Source organism: Oncorhynchus gorbuscha, linkage group LG11, assembly GCF_021184085.1.
Source record: "Oncorhynchus gorbuscha isolate QuinsamMale2020 ecotype Even-year linkage group LG11, OgorEven_v1.0, whole genome shotgun sequence".
Classification (NCBI taxonomy): domain Eukaryota; kingdom Metazoa; phylum Chordata; class Actinopteri; order Salmoniformes; family Salmonidae; genus Oncorhynchus; species Oncorhynchus gorbuscha.
Genome location: NC_060183.1, coordinates 34320848 through 34340671, shown reverse-complemented (window position 1 = coordinate 34340671; position 19824 = coordinate 34320848). Strand labels below are relative to the sequence as shown.

At 42.4% G+C, this 19824-nt stretch overlaps 1 protein-coding gene across 5 annotated transcripts in view; it reads left to right on the top strand.

Moving 5' to 3' along the window:
* The window catches only part of LOC124048540 (fibroblast growth factor receptor 2-like), a 98475-nt gene that overhangs the window by 65842 nt on the left and 12809 nt on the right, over positions 1–19824 (top strand). For 3 of the 5 annotated variants that reach the window (XM_046369421.1, XM_046369423.1, XM_046369418.1), the window contains 6 exons: positions 208–413; positions 1445–1587; positions 6505–6626; positions 10022–10132; positions 12858–13048; positions 16005–16127. In XM_046369421.1, the coding sequence (XP_046225377.1) occupies positions 208–413; positions 1445–1587; positions 6505–6626; positions 10022–10132; positions 12858–13048; positions 16005–16127 (896 nt within the window). The remainder of the gene's footprint in view (positions 1–207; positions 414–1444; positions 1588–6504; positions 6627–10021; positions 10133–12857; positions 13049–16004; positions 16128–19824) is intronic. The other 2 variants (XM_046369419.1, XM_046369422.1) reach the window with 1 other exon arrangement.

Here is a 19824-nt window from a genome sequence, read left to right as displayed (position 1 = left end):
GACGTGTGTGTGTGTGTGTGTGTCGTTTCCATGGCATGTGTTCTGTTCATACATGTGCGTCTATCAGATGTGTCCATGTCTTTTTTGTTTAAGTGTCTGTGTGCCCACGTCCGTGTGTTTGTGTACATTATGTCATGAGTCAGTATGTGCCTCTACGTTCCACTTTCTATCCCTCCCTGACACTCCCCCCCCCCGCTCCCCAAACAGCCAATAAGGAAGAGACAGTGACGGGTCTGACATCACCTGACTACGTGGAGATAGCCATATACTGCATCGGGGTGTTCCTGATCGCCTGTATGGTGGTCATCGTGGTGGTGTGCCGGATGAGGAATACGGCTAAGAAGCCTGACTTCGGGAACCAGCCAGCAGTCCACAAACTCAGCAAGCAGATACCTCTGCGTCGCCAGGTAACAGAAAGTAGATAAGGGGTTTCCAAGGCATTTAACACCCATAAGAAGACAAACTCCACACACACATGCATGTATACACAATTCTCTTTTCACACTATTGTGCCGACCCAAACCAAACTGTACTGACTGGGATTTTATTTGTTCATGGTTTCAGCTACTATGGTGGATGTGTAACCAGGCCAGCTCAGTACAGCTTGGTTTGGTTCAGGTTCAGCAGTGTGAAAAGCCCCATATACTCCATCTTAAATAAAAACAACAGAAAATAGTCCAAGGTTTACCTACCAAGAGCAGAAAACACCCAAAAAGTTCCACCGCATTTGTATTCCTGACATAGATCAATTGGGTTACTGGGACTCTGATTTGAGAGCCCAGTTAATTTAGCTGTTCAGGGGAAGTGGATTTTAATAAGACTACTGTAACTAATACATCGCACTGCTTGAGGTGCTATGCATCAGTTAACTCCACTGAAAGACAGATAGCTACAGTGCATGGTGTCTGAGCATGTTAGCACTGCTCTCCAGCACCTCTAGCTCCTGTTCTAGCTCCTCGACCTCTCTGTGAGTGATGCCTTTCCCTCAAGGGGAAAACAAACTCCAAGAGGTACAAAAGGTGATGGATTACATTCCTGCGAGAGATGGGTGGTTCCAGTGTCAAGGTAAGGTTGGAGCAGGAAGGAGAGAAGAGCCCTGAGGACAATGATAAACGGACACATTCATCAGATAGAACGTTACTCTAGCACTGAGATGTGATCACTAATGATCCCTAACATGCATTAACTTGCTTTTTAAAAAGCATGAAGAATATGTTGATTTGCACAGTATCAATATAATTTAAAGCCCATGTAATGAGGCATTTGATCTTTAGATTTTTTTTCATCACACAGACACGTGTGCGCCCACACACACCTACCCACCTACACTCCTGGTCCTCACAATAGTAGTAATACAAACACACACACATGCCTATCCCTGCCATTTCTTATTTGACCAGTGTATCTAGGCTCAGGTGATCAGCCAATCTGTCGTCTCCTACAGGTGTCAAATGACTCCAGCTCCTCGATGAACTCCAGCACCCCATTGGTCCGCATCACCACACGACGCAGCTCGGCCGGCCATGACGACCCCATCCCAGAGTACGACCTCCCAGAGGACCCACGCTGGGAGTTCTCCAGAGACAGGTGATGGGCAGGGACGGGAACAGGGGTAGGAATGGGGAAGGGTGGAGGTAAAGGATGTAGCGGTGAGGGGTCAGTGTACAAGGGTGTCATTGACCTCAACAGTATGGCCACATTTCAGGCCGCCTACATAGTAGTCACTCACCAAACCTCAGAACATCTCTGTTTCATAATTTTCTTTCAATTCGCAAGAGGCTGAACGTGTCTCACTGGAGAAGCATCCAAGTGAACGAAACAGCACCCCTCTTTCTCAGTATGTGTAGCCCATCTATCTGATGCTGTCTGGTAAAAAAGAGTGACATTGTTGCCGCCCGTAGCATTGAATGTAAGAGAAGCCACCGAGCATTTGGCCTACTTTGATTTTTAAAAATTATAATTATAATAGCCAGTTAGCGTTGAGCTAAACTGAGTGAGCTCAACTGTGAATGTTCCTGGCGCACTAAAAAAGTGTCAAGGGTAGCCAGTTTGGATTTGACTTCAGAACAATCACATCAAAAGCAGAACGGCATTTATAGCAAAAAAACTTGAATAGTTGCATCTCATTGTGTCGTTGTCCTCCGGTGGCTAGCTAGCTAAAACTATCCCTTTTCCTAAATTAGCCATGGATGGAGATAGGGATTTGGACTTGTGGTTTTACTTCATTCTCCGTACCGGCCAATGATTATAAATGGCGATTATGATCCAACCATAAATTCATACATTGTGCCCCTGGCCTGAGAGGATGGAAGTAGCTAGATCTAATAGGCTAATGTTAGCTAGCTGGCCTGGCACATAGATGGCCATGAAAGGAAGATAGGCTAGCGAGCAAGCATTTTAGCCAGGTAGCCTAGGACAACCAAAACTTCAAGCGTATACAAAAACTTCAAGTGTGTTCTTAGCCAACAAGAGATGATCAGTTATTGGCGTTTCTCTACAAGTAGGGTGAGTCAACATGTTTTTTTCTACTTGCACGCACACACAAACACACAAATTAGTACAATGGACAGCCACATAATATTGAGCTTACATTGATTGGACTAAGTTGTTTTTGGTGTCTTTCCACTATATTAAACAGACAGTTGAAGTCGGAAGTTTACTTACACTTAGGATTTGAGTCATTAAAAGTCATTTTTCAACCACATTTTTCAACCACAAATGTCTTGTTCCAAGTTGGTTAGGACATCAAGTTCGTGCATGACACAAGTAATTTTTCCAGCAATTGTTTACAGAAAGATTATTTCACTAATAATTCACTGTATCACAATTTCAGTGGGTCAAAAGTTCACATACACTAAATTAACTGTGCCTTTAATTAAACAGCTTGGAAAATTTCAGAAAGTTATGTAATGGCTTTAGAAGCTTCTGATAGGCTAATTGACATGATTTGAGTCAATTGGAGGTGTACCTGTGGATGTATTTCAAGGCCTGCCTTCGAACTCGGTGCATCTTTGCTTGACATCATGGGGAAATCAAAATAAATTATCCAAGACCTCAGAAAAAAAAGTGTAGACCTCCACAAGTCTGGTTCATCCTTGGGAGCAATTTCCAAATGCCAGAAGGTACAAACAATAGTACCCAAGTATAAACACCATGGGCCCACGCAGCCGTCATACCGCTGAGGAAGGAGACATGTTCTTTCTCCTATAGATGACCGTGCGAAAATCAAATCAATTGAGTTGCAAATCAATCCCAGAACAGCAGCAAAGGACCTCGTGAAGATGCTGAAGGAAACTGGTACAAAAGTATCTATATCCACAGTGAAACAAGTCCTATATCTACATAACCTGAAAGGCCGCTCAGCAAGGAAGAAGCCACTGCTCCAAAACCGCCATAAAAAAAAACAGACTACAGTTTGCAACTGCACATGTGGACAAAGATCGTACTTTTTGGAGGAATGTCCTCTGGTCTGATGAAACAAAAATAGAACTGTTTGGCCATAATGACCATTGTTATGTTTGGAGGGAAAATGGGGAGGCTTGCAAGCCAAAGAACACCATCCCAACCGTGAAGCACGGGGTTGGCAGCATCATGTTGTGGGGGTGCTTTGCTGCAGGAGGGACTGGTGCACTTCCAAAATAGATGGCATGGGGACGGAAAATTATGTGGGTATATTGAAGAGACATCTCAAGACATCAGTCAGGAAGTTAGATGCAAATGGGTCTTCCAAATGGACAATGACCCCAAGCGTACTTCCAAAGTTGGGGCAAAATGACTTAAGGACAACAAATTCAAGGTATTGGAATTGCCATCACAAAGCCCTGACCTCAATCCTATAGAAAATGTGTGGGCAAAACTGAAAAAGCGTGTGCGAGCAAGGAGGCCTACAAACTTGACTCAGTTACACCAGCTCTGTCAGGAGGAATAGGCCAAAATGCACCCAAATTATTGTGGGAAGCTTTAGGAAGGCTACACAAAACATTTGACCAAAGTTAATCAATTTAAAGGCATTGCTACCAAATACTAATTGTGTATGTAAACTTCTGCTGACCCACTGGGAATGTGATGAAATAAATAAATAATCCTCTCTACTATTATTCGGACATTTCACATTCTTAAAATGAAGTGGTGATCCTAACTGACCTAAGACAAGGAATTTTTACGAGGATTAAATTTCAGGAATTGTGAAACTTGAGTTTAAATGTATTTGGCTCAGGTGCATGTAAACTTCCGACTTCAACTGTAGGTGATTTGATAATGTTGAAATTGAAATGGTGCTGGAATAGTGAAGGCAGCTCTTTTCGACTTGAGGTAACTCTCCGTGGTTCTAAATCAATGGGTGTTTTGTAGTCCAAAAATATCAGAAACAATTTGCTTGACCATGCTGTAGGTTATGTAACTGTTTGTTACATGCAAAATGCTTTGAGGACTTGCTCGCTGGGTTTGTGATGAAACAAAGGTGTGGTTGAATTTATTCTGCCACTGTGTCTTCTTATTGTCTCGGGCTTTCGGCCTACAGTATATATAATATGAACTAACAGGTTATAGAGCAAACAACCAAATTATCACAACACATAGGCTACTGGACTGCAATATAGAGTAAGTGTCTTTCACATTTTTGTTACGCAACTGTTTCACCGACCCCCTGGAATGCGGCCTATGGCTTTCTCAGGTATTTCTCTGAGAATCGGTAAGGCAATGGGTGAGGCCCAAGATTAGCTGCATACTGCTGTAAGCTGCAGTCGGTGAGGTTTTTGCTCAGTTTGGAATGTATTTCTACCTAACACACCATCAGTGGGTCTGTGAAATCCAGAATCATCCGGTTTTCAGGAGAAAAGCAGAGAAGAGGCGAAGCCTGAAAACCGTATGCTTCCGGTTTCCTTCGACCCCACTCAGGCGTTTATTTTACGCCTGCTACTTTAGGTTATCGAACTTCAAACAAACCCAGAAATGAATCCAGTGCAGTGTCCCAGTTGTCAGAGATTGTGGCAGTGATTTCACGCTAGCTCTTTCAAGTGAAAGTGTGAATGTTGCTAATTACTTTGTCTCCTAACTAGATCCATTGTAGTAGCATGTACCCCCTTATCATGAATGACAACGTTAGCTAATATTTGGCTGACTGATTGTGTATGCAGGCTATTACATGAGGTACTAGTGTTGTCTGGTATAATATACCATTAAGCACCATTGAACATGGTCTGTGATCTGTAATGATTAACCAGTGAGTAATGACTGTGATAAAAAATGTCACTGTACCAGAGTAGTGTTCATTAGGCAGCAAATAGAAGAAAATTGACTTAAGAAACACACAAAATAAGAAACACACATGCTTCTTTTCCATGTTTAAAAACTTTGGTCTCTACTGAACATGACCCAGGGTGGCCATTGGCACCCAGCCCTTTCTGTATCGCTTACACAGACCAATGACTCATTTCTCAGTGCTACACTGTACCAGGGTCCTGTTCATTAGGCACCAAACAGAAGGAAACAGACTGAAACCGGGAGGAACTACCTGGAAGTGTCCAATGAGAAAAGCATATTTTCGATTAATGTTGCACTTTTCCTTTTTGCCTACTGAACAGGACCGTGTGTGTGTGTGTGTGTGTCTGTGTGTGTGTCATGGCTGTAATCTGTGTTTGTGCTGTGACTGTTTGCTTTGCCTCATACCAGGGGAGTTAGTCCCTACTACGAGTTGAACTAGTGGCCTCAGTCAGTTTCAGTGGAAATTGTCAGGCTGAAGGCCACAACAGACTTATACAAAGTGATTTTGCTTCGGTGAGGTCTCTTGTTGTTAAGCAATGGGGAAACCCCAGACAGTAAAACACAATCTGGCTCTTGGGTTATTAATATGCTTCTCCCTGTGGTGTTTCGCCATGCCATGTTTTTGTGAAGATTTAACAGTAGGAGATCAAAAGCATTCAACATGTCTCCTTGACATGCTCAATTAAGCCCCTACTGTTAAATCTAGTGTGTCTCTCGTTCATCTCTGTCTCCTCTCCGACTCTCCTCGTCTGTCATTCCCAAGTGCCTCGGGGGCTGTGGTGGAGATGCGGAACACTCAGGAATGCTAACGTTTGTGCTGGCATGGAAGAAAAAATAACATTGATTATGTGTGGTGGGCCAGGGCAGAAAGGGTGCCATTGAGCTAAGGGTGGGGGGGGGCTCTGTGTGGACAGACTAGGGATTGTGTTACTCTGATGGCGTGCTGGCCTTAGGCCCCGGAGCCAGTGTGAATGTTTACACAACCTCAAGTCTGGGCCACAGGGGCAGGCCACCGCCTGTCAATCAAACTAGGACCAATCTATTACCAAAGGATCAGTGAGCAGAGAGGTGTTGTGACCATGAGTGATAGTGGTGTGGGAAGTGTAGGACTGGGTCTAAGTGTGTGTGCGTGCGTGCACATGCCCATGTGAGTGTGTATAAAGGGGAGCTATTACAAATTCTGTGTGTCGCTATACAGCTGTTTGAACTATTCTTCTAACCTCTCCCTCTCCTCCTCTACAGGTTAACTCTGGGCAAGCCGCTGGGCGAGGGCTGCTTTGGCCAGGTGGTGATGGCCGAAGCATTGGGCATTGATAAGGACAAGCCCAAGGAGGCCGTCACAGTGGCTGTGAAGATGCTGAAAGGTAAAGTGCATTCAGAAAGTATTCAGACCCCTTGAGATTTTGTTACTTTACAGCCTTATTCTAAAATTGATTAAATTGTTGTTTTTTTACTCTTCAATCTATACACAATACCCCATAATGACAAAGCAAAAGGTTCAGAAATGTTTGCTAATTTATTAAAAATAAAAGCCTGAAATATCACAATGACATAAGTAGAGGCCTTACTTAGTACTTTGTTGAAGCACCTTTGGCAGCGATTACAGCCTAGAGTCTTCTTTGTTATGACACTACAACCTTGGCACACCTGTATTTGAGGAGTTTCTCCCATTCTCCTCTGCAGAACGTCTCAAGCTCTGTAAGATTGCATGGGGAGCGTCGCTGCACAGCTATTTTCAGGTCTCTCCAGAGATGTTAGATCGGGTTCAAGTCCGGGCTCTGGCTGGGCCACTCAAGGACATTCAGAGACTTGTCCAGAAGCCACTCCTGGGTTGTCTTGGCTGTGTTCTTAGGATCATTGTCCTGTTAGAAGGTGAACCTTCGCCCCTGTCTGAGATCTTGAGCTCTCTGGAGCAGGTTTTCATGATCTCTCTGTGCTCTGTTCATCTTTACCTCGATCGTGACTAGTCTCCCAGTCCCTGCTGCTGAAAAACATCCCCACAGCATGATGCTGCCACCACCAAGCTTCTCCGTAGGGATAATAGTATTGGTCAGGTGATGAGAGTGACACTTGGCTATCAGGCCAAAGAGTTCAATCTTGTTTTCATCAGACCAGAGAATCTTGTTTCTCATGGTCAGAGTCCTTTAGGTGCCTTTTGGCAAACCCCAAGTGGGCTCTCATGTGCCTTTTACAGAGGAGTGCCTTCTGTCTGGCCACTCTACTTAAAGGCCTGATTGGTAGAGTGCTGCAGAGATGGTTGTCCTTCTGGAAGGTTATCCCATCTCCACAGAGGAACTCTGGAGCTCTCTCAGAGTGACCATCAGGTTCTTGGTCACCTCCCTGACCAAGGCCCTTCTCCCCTGATTGCTCAGTTTGGCCAGGTGGCCAGCTTGGTGGTTCCAAACTTCTTCCATTTAAGAATGATGGAGGCCACTGTGTTCTTGGGAACCTTCTGTGCTGTAGAAATGTTTTGGTACCCATCCCTAAGATCTGTGCCTCGACACAATCCTGTCTCTGAGCTCTACAGACAATTCCTACGACTTCATGGCTTGGTATTTGCTCTGACATGCACTGTCAACTGTGGGACCTTATATAGACAGGTGTGTGCCTTTCCAATTCATGCCCAATCAATTACATTTACCACAGGTGGACTCCTAGTTGTAGAAACATCTCAAGGATGTTGAAATGGAAACAGGAGTCTCGAGCCTCATAGCAAAGGGTCTAAATACTTATGTAAATAAGGTATTTATTGCAAAACATGTCTAAAAAACTGTTTTTGTTTTGTCATTATGGGGTATTGTGTGTATATTGATGAGGGGGAAAAAATGATGTAATACATTTTAGAATATGGCTTTAACGTAACAAAATGTGGAAAAATTAAAGGGGTCTAAATACTTTCCGGATGCACTGTACATGTGAGTTATTCCCTCAATTTGTATCTGTGCGTGTGTTTGTGTGTTTAGCACTGTGTGTGTGTCCCTCCCTCAGTAAAGCCTACGGGATCTTAGTATCTCAGTATTGACACAGTGTATCCCTAGCCGTGTGACACACTGCCCTGCTAGCTGTAAAGCCACTGGCTCTAGTTTGGGGTATATGTTGTGGCTGGGCGTGTGCGTTTGTGTACGAAGGTGTGTTTACTTACAATATGTATTATTTCTTATTTACACTACATACCACTGCACACCTGGCTGTGTGTGCACGTACACCATCAGGCTTGGGGGAATAATGGATTACATGAACTCCATTACAACTGACTGATTCCAAAAATCGGACAGACTTTGGTTTTTAATGCCTCTTAAGGGAAAGTAATGTAAAAGTTACTGAAAGTAATCAGATTATGTTCCTGAGTTTGGGTAATCCAAAAGATATGTTACTGATTACGATAATTACATTGAGAAAGTAACCTACCCAACCGTGTACACTACATACACGAACACCTGCTCGCCGAACATCTCATTCCAAAATCATTGGCATTAATATGGAGTTGGTCCCCCCTTTGCTGCTGTAACAGCCTCCACTCTTCGGGGAAGGCTTTTCACTAGGTGTTGTAACATTGCTGTGGGGACTTGCTGGAAGTCAGCCAAAAGAGCATTTGTGGGGTCGGGCACTGATGTTGGGCGATTAGGCCTGGCTTGCAGTCGGCGTTCCAATTCATCCTAAAGGTGTTCGATGGGGTTGAGGTCAGGGCTCTGTCCAGGCCAGTCAAAGTTCTTCCACGCCGATCTCGACAAACCATTTCTGTATGGACCTCGGTTTGTGTGCAAGGGCATTCTCATGCGAAAACAGGACCTTCCCCCAAACTGTTGCCACAAAGTTGGAAGCACAGAATCGTTTAGAATGTCATTGTATGCTGTAGCATTTAGATTCATCTTCACTGGAACTAAGTGGCCTAGCCCAAACCATGAAAAACAGACCCAGATCATTATTCCTCCTTCACCAAACTTTACAGTTGGCACTATGCATTCGGTCAGGTAGCGTTCCACAGGCATCCTCCAAACCCAGATTTGTCCGTCGGACTGCCAGATGGTGAAGCGTGATTCATCACATCATAGTCCAATAGCCCCAAGCTTTACACCACTCCAGCCGACCCTTGGCATTGTGCATGGTGATTTTAGGCTTGTGGGTGGCTGCTCGGCCATGGAAACTCATTTCATGAAGCTCCCGACTGACAGTTCTTGTGCTGATGTTGCTTCCAGAGACAGTTTGGAACTCGGTAATGAGTTAATGTTGCCATTAAGTCATACATAATCAGATAACATTGGAAATTGGCTAGATTTGTTTCTATCTACCTAAGGATTCATTTGATAGCCCCCATGTAGCTATAGCTCACACACAGACCAAATTGAAACTTACATTTTAAGATGTTTGCTGTTTGGTGAAAACATTGTATAAAGTAAACATTATGACTCTGGGGCTCGGCCTGCCCTTGTAAATTCATATGCCCATATTTGGTAGTAGGTCACACCAAAGATTTGAAGGCGCCGATCAATAGCCAAGATACTTAGCTTTCCGCAGACACCCTACTTTTCCAAACTGAATTGAATAAATAAAACATCTAATAGGGTCCCCAAATATGGGGACTTTACATTTTAAAGTAACTGAGCGAGACAGGACCATCCAGGGAGGGCTAGTTAACAGGTAATGATGTTGACAAATGAATGCAGCCTATAACATTGCGCATGTGTCTGTAATTAATGAATATGTATATTCTGTCCTCTATAATGACCCATTGTTCATCCCTCCTCCTTCCCCCCTCCAGACGATGCTACAGAAAAGGACCTGTCTGATCTGGTGTCAGAGATGGAGATGATGAAGATGATCGGTAAACACAAGAACATTATCAACCTGCTAGGGGCCTGTACACAAGATGGTGAGTACAAGGGGCTCTACCATAACTTACTCTGTACCTCTCCCATACATCTACAGTCGTGGCCAAAAGTTGAGAATGGCACAAATATTAATTTCCACAAAGTTTGCTGCTTCACTGTCTTCAGTTATTTTTTGTCAGATGTCACTATGGAATACTGAAGTATTTCAGTAAATTACAAGCATTTCATAAGTGATAAAGGCTTTTATTGACAATTACATAAAGTTGATGCAAAGAGTCAATATTTGCAGTATTGACCCTTCTTTTTCAAGACCTCTGCAATCCGCCCTGGCATGCTGTAAATTAACTTCTGGGCCAAACTGACGGCCGCGTATTCTTGCATAATAAATGTTTGGAGTTTGTCAGAATTTGTGGGTTTTTGATTGTCCACCCGCCTCTTCAGGATTGACCACAAGTTCTCAATGGGATTAAGGTCTGGGGAGTTTCCTGATCTTGGACCCAAAATATTGATGTTTTGTTCCCCGAGCCACTTAATTATCACTTTTGCCTTATGGCAAGGTGCTCCATCATGCTGGAAAATGCATTGTTTGTCACCAAACTGTTCCTGGATGGTTGGGAGAAGTTGCTCTCTGAGGATGTGTTGGTACCATTCTTTATTCATGTCTGTGTTCGGAAAAACACAGCCCACTCACTCCCTTAGCTGAGAAGCAACCCCACACATGAATGGTCTCAGGATGCTTTACTGTTGGCATGACACAGGACTGATGGTAGCGCTCACCATGTCTTCTCCGGACAAGCTATTTTTCCGGCTGCACCAAAAAATTGGAAATGTACTTTACCCCAGTCCTCAGCTGTGCAATCCCTGTACCTTTTGCAGAATATCAGTCTGTCCCTGATGTTTTTCCTGGAGAGAAGTGGCTTCTTTGCTGCCCTTCTTGACACCAGGCCATCCTCCAAAAGTATTTGCCTCACTGTGCTGCGTGCTGCCATTCCTGAGCAATCTCTGTAGTGGTGGTGCCCCGATCCCGCAGCTGAATCAATTTTAGCAGACGGTCCTGGCACTTGCTGGATTTTCTTGGGCGCCCTGAAGCCTTCTTCACAACAATTGAACCGCTCTCCTTGAAGTTCTTGATGATCCAATAAATGGTTGATTTAGGTGCAATCTTACAGCAATATCCATACCTGTGAAGCCCTTTTTGTGCAAAGCAATGATGACGGCACGTGTTTGACAGAGGAAGAACAATGATTCCAAGCACCACCCTCCTTTTGAAGCTTCCAGTCTGTTATTCGAACTCAATCAGCATGACAGAGTGATCTCCAGCCCTGTCCTCATCAACACTCACAACTGTGTTAAATTCTCTATGGTAGGGGGCAGCATTTGGAATTTTGGATGAAAAGCATGCCATCTTTCTACTCAGGCCCAGAAGATAGAATATGCATATAATTAGTAGATTAGGATAGAAAACACTCTAAAGTTTCCAAAACTGTTAAATGAATGTGAATATAACAGAACTGATTTGGCAGGCGAAAACCTGACAAATCCATTCAGGAAGTCGTTTTTTTTCTGTAGTTTTCTATTCAATGCCATTGCAGTATCCATTGATTTAGGACTCAAATTGCAGTTTCTGTGCATTCCACTAGATGTCAACAGTCTTTAGAAATTGTTTCAGGCTTTTATTCTGAAAAATGAGGAAGTAAGAGCAGTCTGAATGAGTGGACCCTGCCGTGTCAGAGCTTTTTCATGCGCGCGACCAGAGACAGTGCCTTTCTTGTTTACCTTTTATATTGACGACGTTATTGTCCGGTTGAAATATTATAGATTATTTAGGCTAAAAACAACCTGAGGATTGAATATAAACATTGTTTGACATGTTTCTATGAACTTTACGGATATAAAGTGGATTATCGAATAAAATAAACATTTATTGAATACGTTAATGTCTTCTGAGTGCACCCATATGAAGATTATCAAAGGTAAGAGATTCATTTTCTCTCTATTTCTGACTTGTTGAACTCTTCTCCTTGGCTGGTTACTGTTTGTAATGATTTGTCTGCTGGGCTATGTTCTCAAATAATCGTAAGGTATGCTTTCGCCGTAAAGCATTTTTGAAACCGTGGTTGGATTCACAAGAAGTTAATCTTTAAACCAATGTCAAATAGTTGTATAATGAGTATGCCTGTATTTGAATTTGGCGCTCTGCAATCTCACTGGATGTTGGCCAGGTGGGACGCTAGCGTCATAGAGAGGTTAACGAGAGAATCACTGACATGATGTCAGCTGGTCCTTTTGTGGCAGGGCTGAAATGCAGTGGAAATGTTTTTTGGGGATTCAGTTCATTTGCAAGGCAATTAATTGTAATTCATCTGATCACTTTTATAATATTCTGGAGGATATGTAAATTGCCATCATACAAACTGAGGCAGCAGACTTTGTGAAAATTTATATTTGTGTCAGTCTCAAAACTTTTGGCAACGACTGTACTATGAATATGGTGTTGAATATCAGAACTGAATCTACATCCGTATTTTATCCTCACACACGACAAAACCTCTCCCACCATATATTTGTCATGTTTGACTCTGTCATTCAAGTTTTCAAGATAACATCCTGATGCCGATAATCCCTGATTGACTCGGTTCCTTCAATACTCAAGATTCATCCCTCCCCCCCAATTTGTAAAGCAGTGATCAGTCAGTGTGGAGTCCTAAATGTGTGCATGCGTCCTCTCTCTCTTTCTGTCTGTGTCTCTTTTTCTCTCTGTGACAGGCCCTCTATATGTGATAGTGGAGTATGCCTCTAAAGGGAACCTGAGGGAGTACCTACGTGCCCGCAGGCCCCCTGGCATGGAATACTCCTACGATATTACCCGCTGCTCAGATGAACAGCTCACCTTCAAGGACTTGGTCTCCTGTACCTACCAGGTGGCACGGGGCATGGAATACCTGGCCTCACAGAAGGTACACACACACACACAAACACACATACAACATGTTCATTCTCACCATTCTGCTTGGTAGACACACTTCCTTGGCATTGTACTGGGTCCTTGTGACTAGGGCTTTAGCCATGGTGGTTATGTAAAAAGTGTGTGTTTATCAATATTGTCTCCAGAAAACACATCTCTAGCCACCTGTCCAAATCTCAGCATTGTCTCTCTCTATCACACAAAGCTTCTCTGTGTGGACAACTGAAGAATAGCATTTTCACAACGCATTCACAACTAGCAATGGGCACTATAGCCAAACACTCCATCACGCTCCTGCTTACTAGAGGAATGTGACAGAGCCTAGAGCATACAATAACACAGTATGCTAACACACTCACACGCATACATACACACGCATACACACATGCACATAAACACACATGCACAGGCAGACATACACATCTAGATGCACAAACAACTTCTACCATGTATCTGTCATGAATCTTCCGCCAATTCAGGGATGTTTGTCGTGCATGTATTTTGTTGTCATGTTATATTAGGTAGTGTGTACTTTAACCTTTTCACGCATGAGTTCCAAATATCTCTAACAGTCGCCCCAGGGCGAGTTTTGTTTTTATGCACATGATGTCAAAATGCACTCACTGTTCCAAAATGTGATTATTACGGAACGGCACAATTAACCCGCGCTGCCCCAAACAAAAATAACTTGTCACTTTCAAGCTATTTTCTTACTTAAGTTCTTCTTTAAGTTTTATTTTCTAACAACAGTTTGAATTGTGGTGTGTTCTACCTCCTCATTAATTGAAGTTCTGGTGACAAATCATGCATTCTGATTATTGCATAGATTGTAATGGACAACAAATCAAATTGTATTGGTCACATACACATGGTTAGCAGATGTTAATGCGAGTGTAGCGAAATGCTTGTGCTTCTAGTTCCAACAGTGCAGTAATATCTAACAAGTAATCTATCAATTTCCCAACAACTACCGAATACACACAAATCTAAAGGGGTGAATGAGAATATGTACATATAAATATATGGATGAGCGATGGCCGAGCGGCATAGGCAAGGTGCAGTAGATGGCATCAACACAGTAAATACATATGATTTGAGTGATGTAAGATATGTAAACATTATTAAATAGGCATTTTTTTAAAGTGTCATTGTTTAAAGTGTCTAGTGATCCATGTATTAATGTGGCCACTGATTTGAGTCTCTATGTAGGCAGCAGCATCTTTGAGGTAGTGATTGCTGTTTAGCAGTCTGATGGCCTTGAGACAGAAGCTGTTTTTCAGTCTCTCGGTCCCAGCTTTGATGCACCTGTACTGACCTCTCCTTCTGGATGGTAGCAATGTGAACAGGCAGTGGCTCGGTGGTTGTTGTCGATGATCTTTTTGGCCTTCCTGTGTCATCGGGTGCTGTAGGTAATATATAATAATAATATATGCCATTTATCAGACGCTTTTATCCAAAGCGACTTACAGTCATGTGTGCATACATTCTACGTATGGGTGGTCCCGGGAAACAAACCCACTACCCTGGCGTTACAAGCGCCATGCTCTACCAACAGAGCTACAGAAGGACTGGTGTCATGGAGGGCAGGTAGTTTTCCCCTGTGATGCGTTGTGCAGACCTCACCACCCTCTGGAGAGCCTTGCGGTTGAGGGCAGTTGCCGCCCCAAGCTGTGATACAGCCCGACAGGATGCTCTCGATTGTGCATCTCTAAAAGTTTGTCAGAGTTTTAGGTGACAAACCACATTTCTTCAGCCTCCTGAGGCTGTCTGTGTGGGTGGACAATTTCAGTTTGTATGTGATGTGAAAACTTTCCACTTTCTCCACTGCTGTCCCTTCGATGTGGATCGGGGGGTGCTCCATCTGCTGTTTCCTGAAGTCCACGATCATCTCCTTTGTTTTGTTGATGTTGATTGAGAGGTTGTTTTCCTGACACCACACTCCGAGTGCCCTCACCTCCTATTTGTAGGCTGTCTCGTCGTTGTTGCTAATCAAGCCCACTACTGTTGTGTCTTCTGCAAACTTGATGAATGAGTTGTAGGTGTGCATGGCCACGCAGTCCTGGGTGAACAGGGAGTACAGTAGGGAGCTGAGCACTCACCCTTGTGGTGCCCCAGTGTTGAGGGTCAGTGAAGTGGAGATGTTGTTTTGTTGTTCACCACATCTATGGTATGTGTAAAATACTTTTTGAAGGTTGTACTAATTATGATGAGCTAATGCTAAGCTATTTACCAGCTATGTGTGGGGCCATGTTTGTTGACATTATACAATGCATTCTGGGTGTCACTTCAACGTCTGTCAGACCAAAGGTGTTATAACAAAATGAGGTGAAGGAATGGTGTTTTGCTCAGTTATTTCAATCAATGGAGAACTCACCCGTTATGTGATGAATTGTAAGTAGTCATTTCTATTAGCATGGTGTGGTTTCTGTCAGCCGAGAGTTAGCTAAATATGACCGCATGCGTTACCTCAATCTTTCCTCAATTAGCGCTAGGACTAATGTAGCCTACATTTTCCAGTTTGAATGATTGTGTTATGCTGTTGCTACTTCTGTGAATGTTTAAACATTGCATCCAAAAATAAACTGGTCAAATTCAGGACATAACTTTCTGAGGACTGTGTTTGTGCAAAATGTTTATGAGAAAAAGCAGTGTTGCCAGCTGAAACGTTGACTGTTGCGTCAATCGAAACTGGATGCTCTAAATAAGCGGTCTAATCACACCGGTTTGAGTGTACGCTGCAGGGATCACTGTAGAATGATCACACACGTTTGTTGGTACTTGTCAAAGGGTTCATTAAATATGTTTCTGGTACACTTACCATACACATACATAGTATAACATTTTTAGCATAGCTTACTTGTGTTTCTATTAAAGTTTTATTTCTCATTCTCAATTTCATCTATATCTCCATCCACCCCGTCCCATTTTCTCTCCTTCTCTCCATCCAGTGTATACATAGAGATCTAGCAGCGAGAAACGTTCTGGTCACAGAGAGCAACTTCATGAAGATTGCTGACTTTGGCCTGGCCAGGGACGTCCACAACATCGATTACTATAAAAAGACAACTAACGTGAGTAGTTTGGGGGGGGGGGGGGGCACTTGAGGAGTGTATACTGTGTCGTGTGTTCTGTAATGTTGTGAGGGGGTGTATGTGACAGTCAACTCCATTTCAATTGATTAATTCATGAAGTAAACCGATATTCCTTAAGGAAAATTTGAATTTCAGTTTACTTTTTGTATTGTGTAAATTGAGCCTCCGTCCGTCCTTCTCAGTCTTGGCAGAGACAGGAGGTAGAAGTCTGCGCGGGACTGATTCCTTCATCCCGCTCCCACTGCTTTTCATACCATGCACGCATGCTCCCACTGACTTCTTGTTCGATTCCCACCCGCTCCAGCAAGAACTGGTCCCGAACCCGGCCGTCATACTGCATTGTTATTGTAGGTCAGGGGGTTGCCAATTACATTCTGCCGTGAGCCAATTTTTCCTTGAGCGGATGGTCCGGGGCCGGAACATAGTTATAAATAATTTGTACACTGCAAATTGACCGCACGAATCACAAACAGATATAGTATTTGACAAAAACATAATCATTTCAAACCTTGATTACATTGGAATAAGAGAAAATATTACTGCTGAGCGATTAGCAGACCTGCCAACATGCAAGCATTTTGCGTATCAACTACGTAACTCTCTGTCCATGTACGTAGGTACGAGATCCGAGTTAAAAGTATGCAAAAATGAAAAATGAAAAGGGCCTGATATATATATATATATATATATATATATATATATATATATAAAAATATTTACATTTTAATAAAAAATAAATCCACTGAATAAATCTAACATCCCGATTCTCGAGCTGCAACACACAGACATGTACAGAGTTTGTGTCAACGGACATTACATTTACATTTACATTTAAGTCATTTAGCAGACGCTCTTATCCAGAGCGACTTACAAATTGGACATGGAGATCAATACATCATTATTCGACGTAGCTACCCAGTGTCTGCCCCTCCTCCTGTTTGCTGTGATGCTGAGTTCGCTGACTGTCAGCAGCACATAACACATAGACAAATCCATTTTCGACTCTGCGAGTTGTGGAAAGGTAAACACTAATTGTTTCAAGTTAACGTTAGCGAACATAAGATGGACATTCAGTGGGCTCTAAAGTGCCAGCAGTTCACTTGCATTTGCTAGTGAATTAAATGCAAATACGAAAAATAACCGGTTGCATTTGTGCAAGTGTGATATAAATTTAATTCTGCATCCCATTAGTTGTATTTTCCATGTAACATTAGGAGGATCACGCAACCTGAGACTGTAACTGTAATTATGATCCACGCCACAAGAAGCATTACAAAACTATAATCAAAAATAAAAATAAACTTCTTGCCATTAAATGGAGTCGGGAGTTTAGAAGACTGCGCGATGAAGAATGAATGAGTGTCCGGTATTAGCGGCAATGCTTCTAAAATGCATTTTGCATTAGATTTGAGATTTGATCAATTACGAAAATCTGAAATGATGTATGCTCTGCATAGAAATACAATAGGCACCTTTACATAGGCTGAAAAACCAGACTCTTCTAGTGAACAGTGGTCAGATTCCCTTTGCAGTAGCCTACTTGAGCATTGTGTAGCCAGTTTGCGGTCTGTGTCGATGCAATCATTTGTTTTTTTATGTTTTCAAAATGATATTGCTTTTAGTGTTGAATAGGAACCGTGTCTAAAAAGCCAATACTTGTGAGCTTGCCCTTGTGATTGGCCCTGTTTGAGAGGTGACAAGCGTTCCTCTACTACAGAGACTAAACTTGGGGGCATGTGCTAAGAAAAACGTTTTCCAGTTCCAGCAAATAACCAGCAACTTCGCACAGCCATTGAAGAGGAGTGGGACAACATTCCACAGGCCACATTCAACAGCTTGATCAACTTTATGCAAAGGAGATGTGTTGCGCTGCATGAGGCAAATGGTGGTTTCGATACACACCCCTACTTTTTTTAAGGTATCTGTGGCTAACAGATGCATATCTGGATTCCCAGTCATGTCAAATCCATTGATTAGGGCGTATAGAATTCATTTCAATTGACTGATTTCCTTATATGAACTGTAAATCTTTGAAATTGTTGTATGTTGCGTTTATATTTTTGTTCAGTGTAAATTAAAATCACTCTGATTTCCTGGTGATTTTATAGTGTTTTATGTCCAACATCGAAGTGTATATAAGATATACAGATGAAGTCGGAAGTTTACATACACTTAGGTTAGAGTCATTAAAACTAGTTTTTCAACCACTCCACAAATTTCTTGTTAATCTCTCTAGGGTATGTGAGACGCTTAGCGTCCCATCTGGCCAACATCCAGTGAGTTTGCAGTGCGCCAAATTCAATTACAGAAATGCTCATTATAAAAATTCAGAAAACAAAACATATTTTACATAGGTTTAAAGATTAACTTCTTGTTAAACCAACCACAGTGTCATATTTATAAAATGGTTTTCAGCGAAAGCATACCTAGCCCAGAACATATATATAACATAGCCCAGTTGACAAATTATTACTAACAGTAACCAGCCAAGTTACAAAGCTCAGAAATAGAGATAAAATTAATCCCTTACCTTTGATGATCTTCATATGGTGGCAATCAGAAGACATTCATTTACTCAATAAATGTTCCTTTTGTTCAATGAAGTCTCTTTATATCCAAAAACCTCAGTTTTGTTAGCGCGTTTTCTTCAGTAATCCACAGGCTCAAACTCAGTCAAAACAATCAGACAAAAAATATATATATTTTTAAATGATATCCGTAAAGCTCATAGAAACAAGTCAAACGATGTTTATATTCAATCCTCAGGTTGTTTTTTAGCCTAAATGATCTATAATATTTCAACCGGATAATAACGTCGTCAATATAAAAGGTGAACAAGAAATGCACATGCGCCTGAAAAAACTCTGCGTCACGTTAGGGTTCACTCGTTCAGACTGGTCTTACTCCCTCATGAATAAGAATTCAAGCCTGAAACGATTTCTAAAGACTGTTGATATTTAGTGGAAGGCATAGGAACAGCAAATGGAGTCCTAAGTCAATGGATACTGTAATGGCATTGAATAGAAAACTACAAAACCAAAAACATAACTACTTCCTGAATGGATTTTTCTCAGGTTTTTACCTGCTAAATCAGTTCTATTATACTCACAGACACTATTTTAACAGTTTTGAAAACTTTGTTTTCTATCCAAATCTACCAGTTATATGCATATCATATCTTCTGGGCCCGAGGAGCAGGCCATTTAATTTGGGCGTGCTTTTCATCCAAAATTCCGAATGCTGCCCCCTACCCTAGAGAGGTTAACAAAGTATAGTTTTGGCAAGTCGGTTAGGACATCTGCTTTGTGCATGACACAAGTCATTTTTCCAACAATTGTTTACTGACAGATTATTTTACTGTCTCACTATTCCAGTGGGTCACAATTTGAGATTCTTCAAAGCCACGCTTTGCCTTGATGACAGCTTTGCACACTCTTGGCATTATCTTAAGCAGCTTCACCTGGAATGGTTTTCCAACAGTCTTGAAGGAGTGCCATCATAAGTTCCAGCCCATGACGGCACCAGCAGACCAGTCAATAAGAGGATTGTATCGCTGGAGCCAAGAGAATCCCAATACCACAGGAACCTGAGGAGACTTAGAGCAGGAATTGGATTGTCTCTGTGGTTCCCTGACACCTGTAGGTTGATGGGGGTGGTATTGTGGATGACCCGGTCT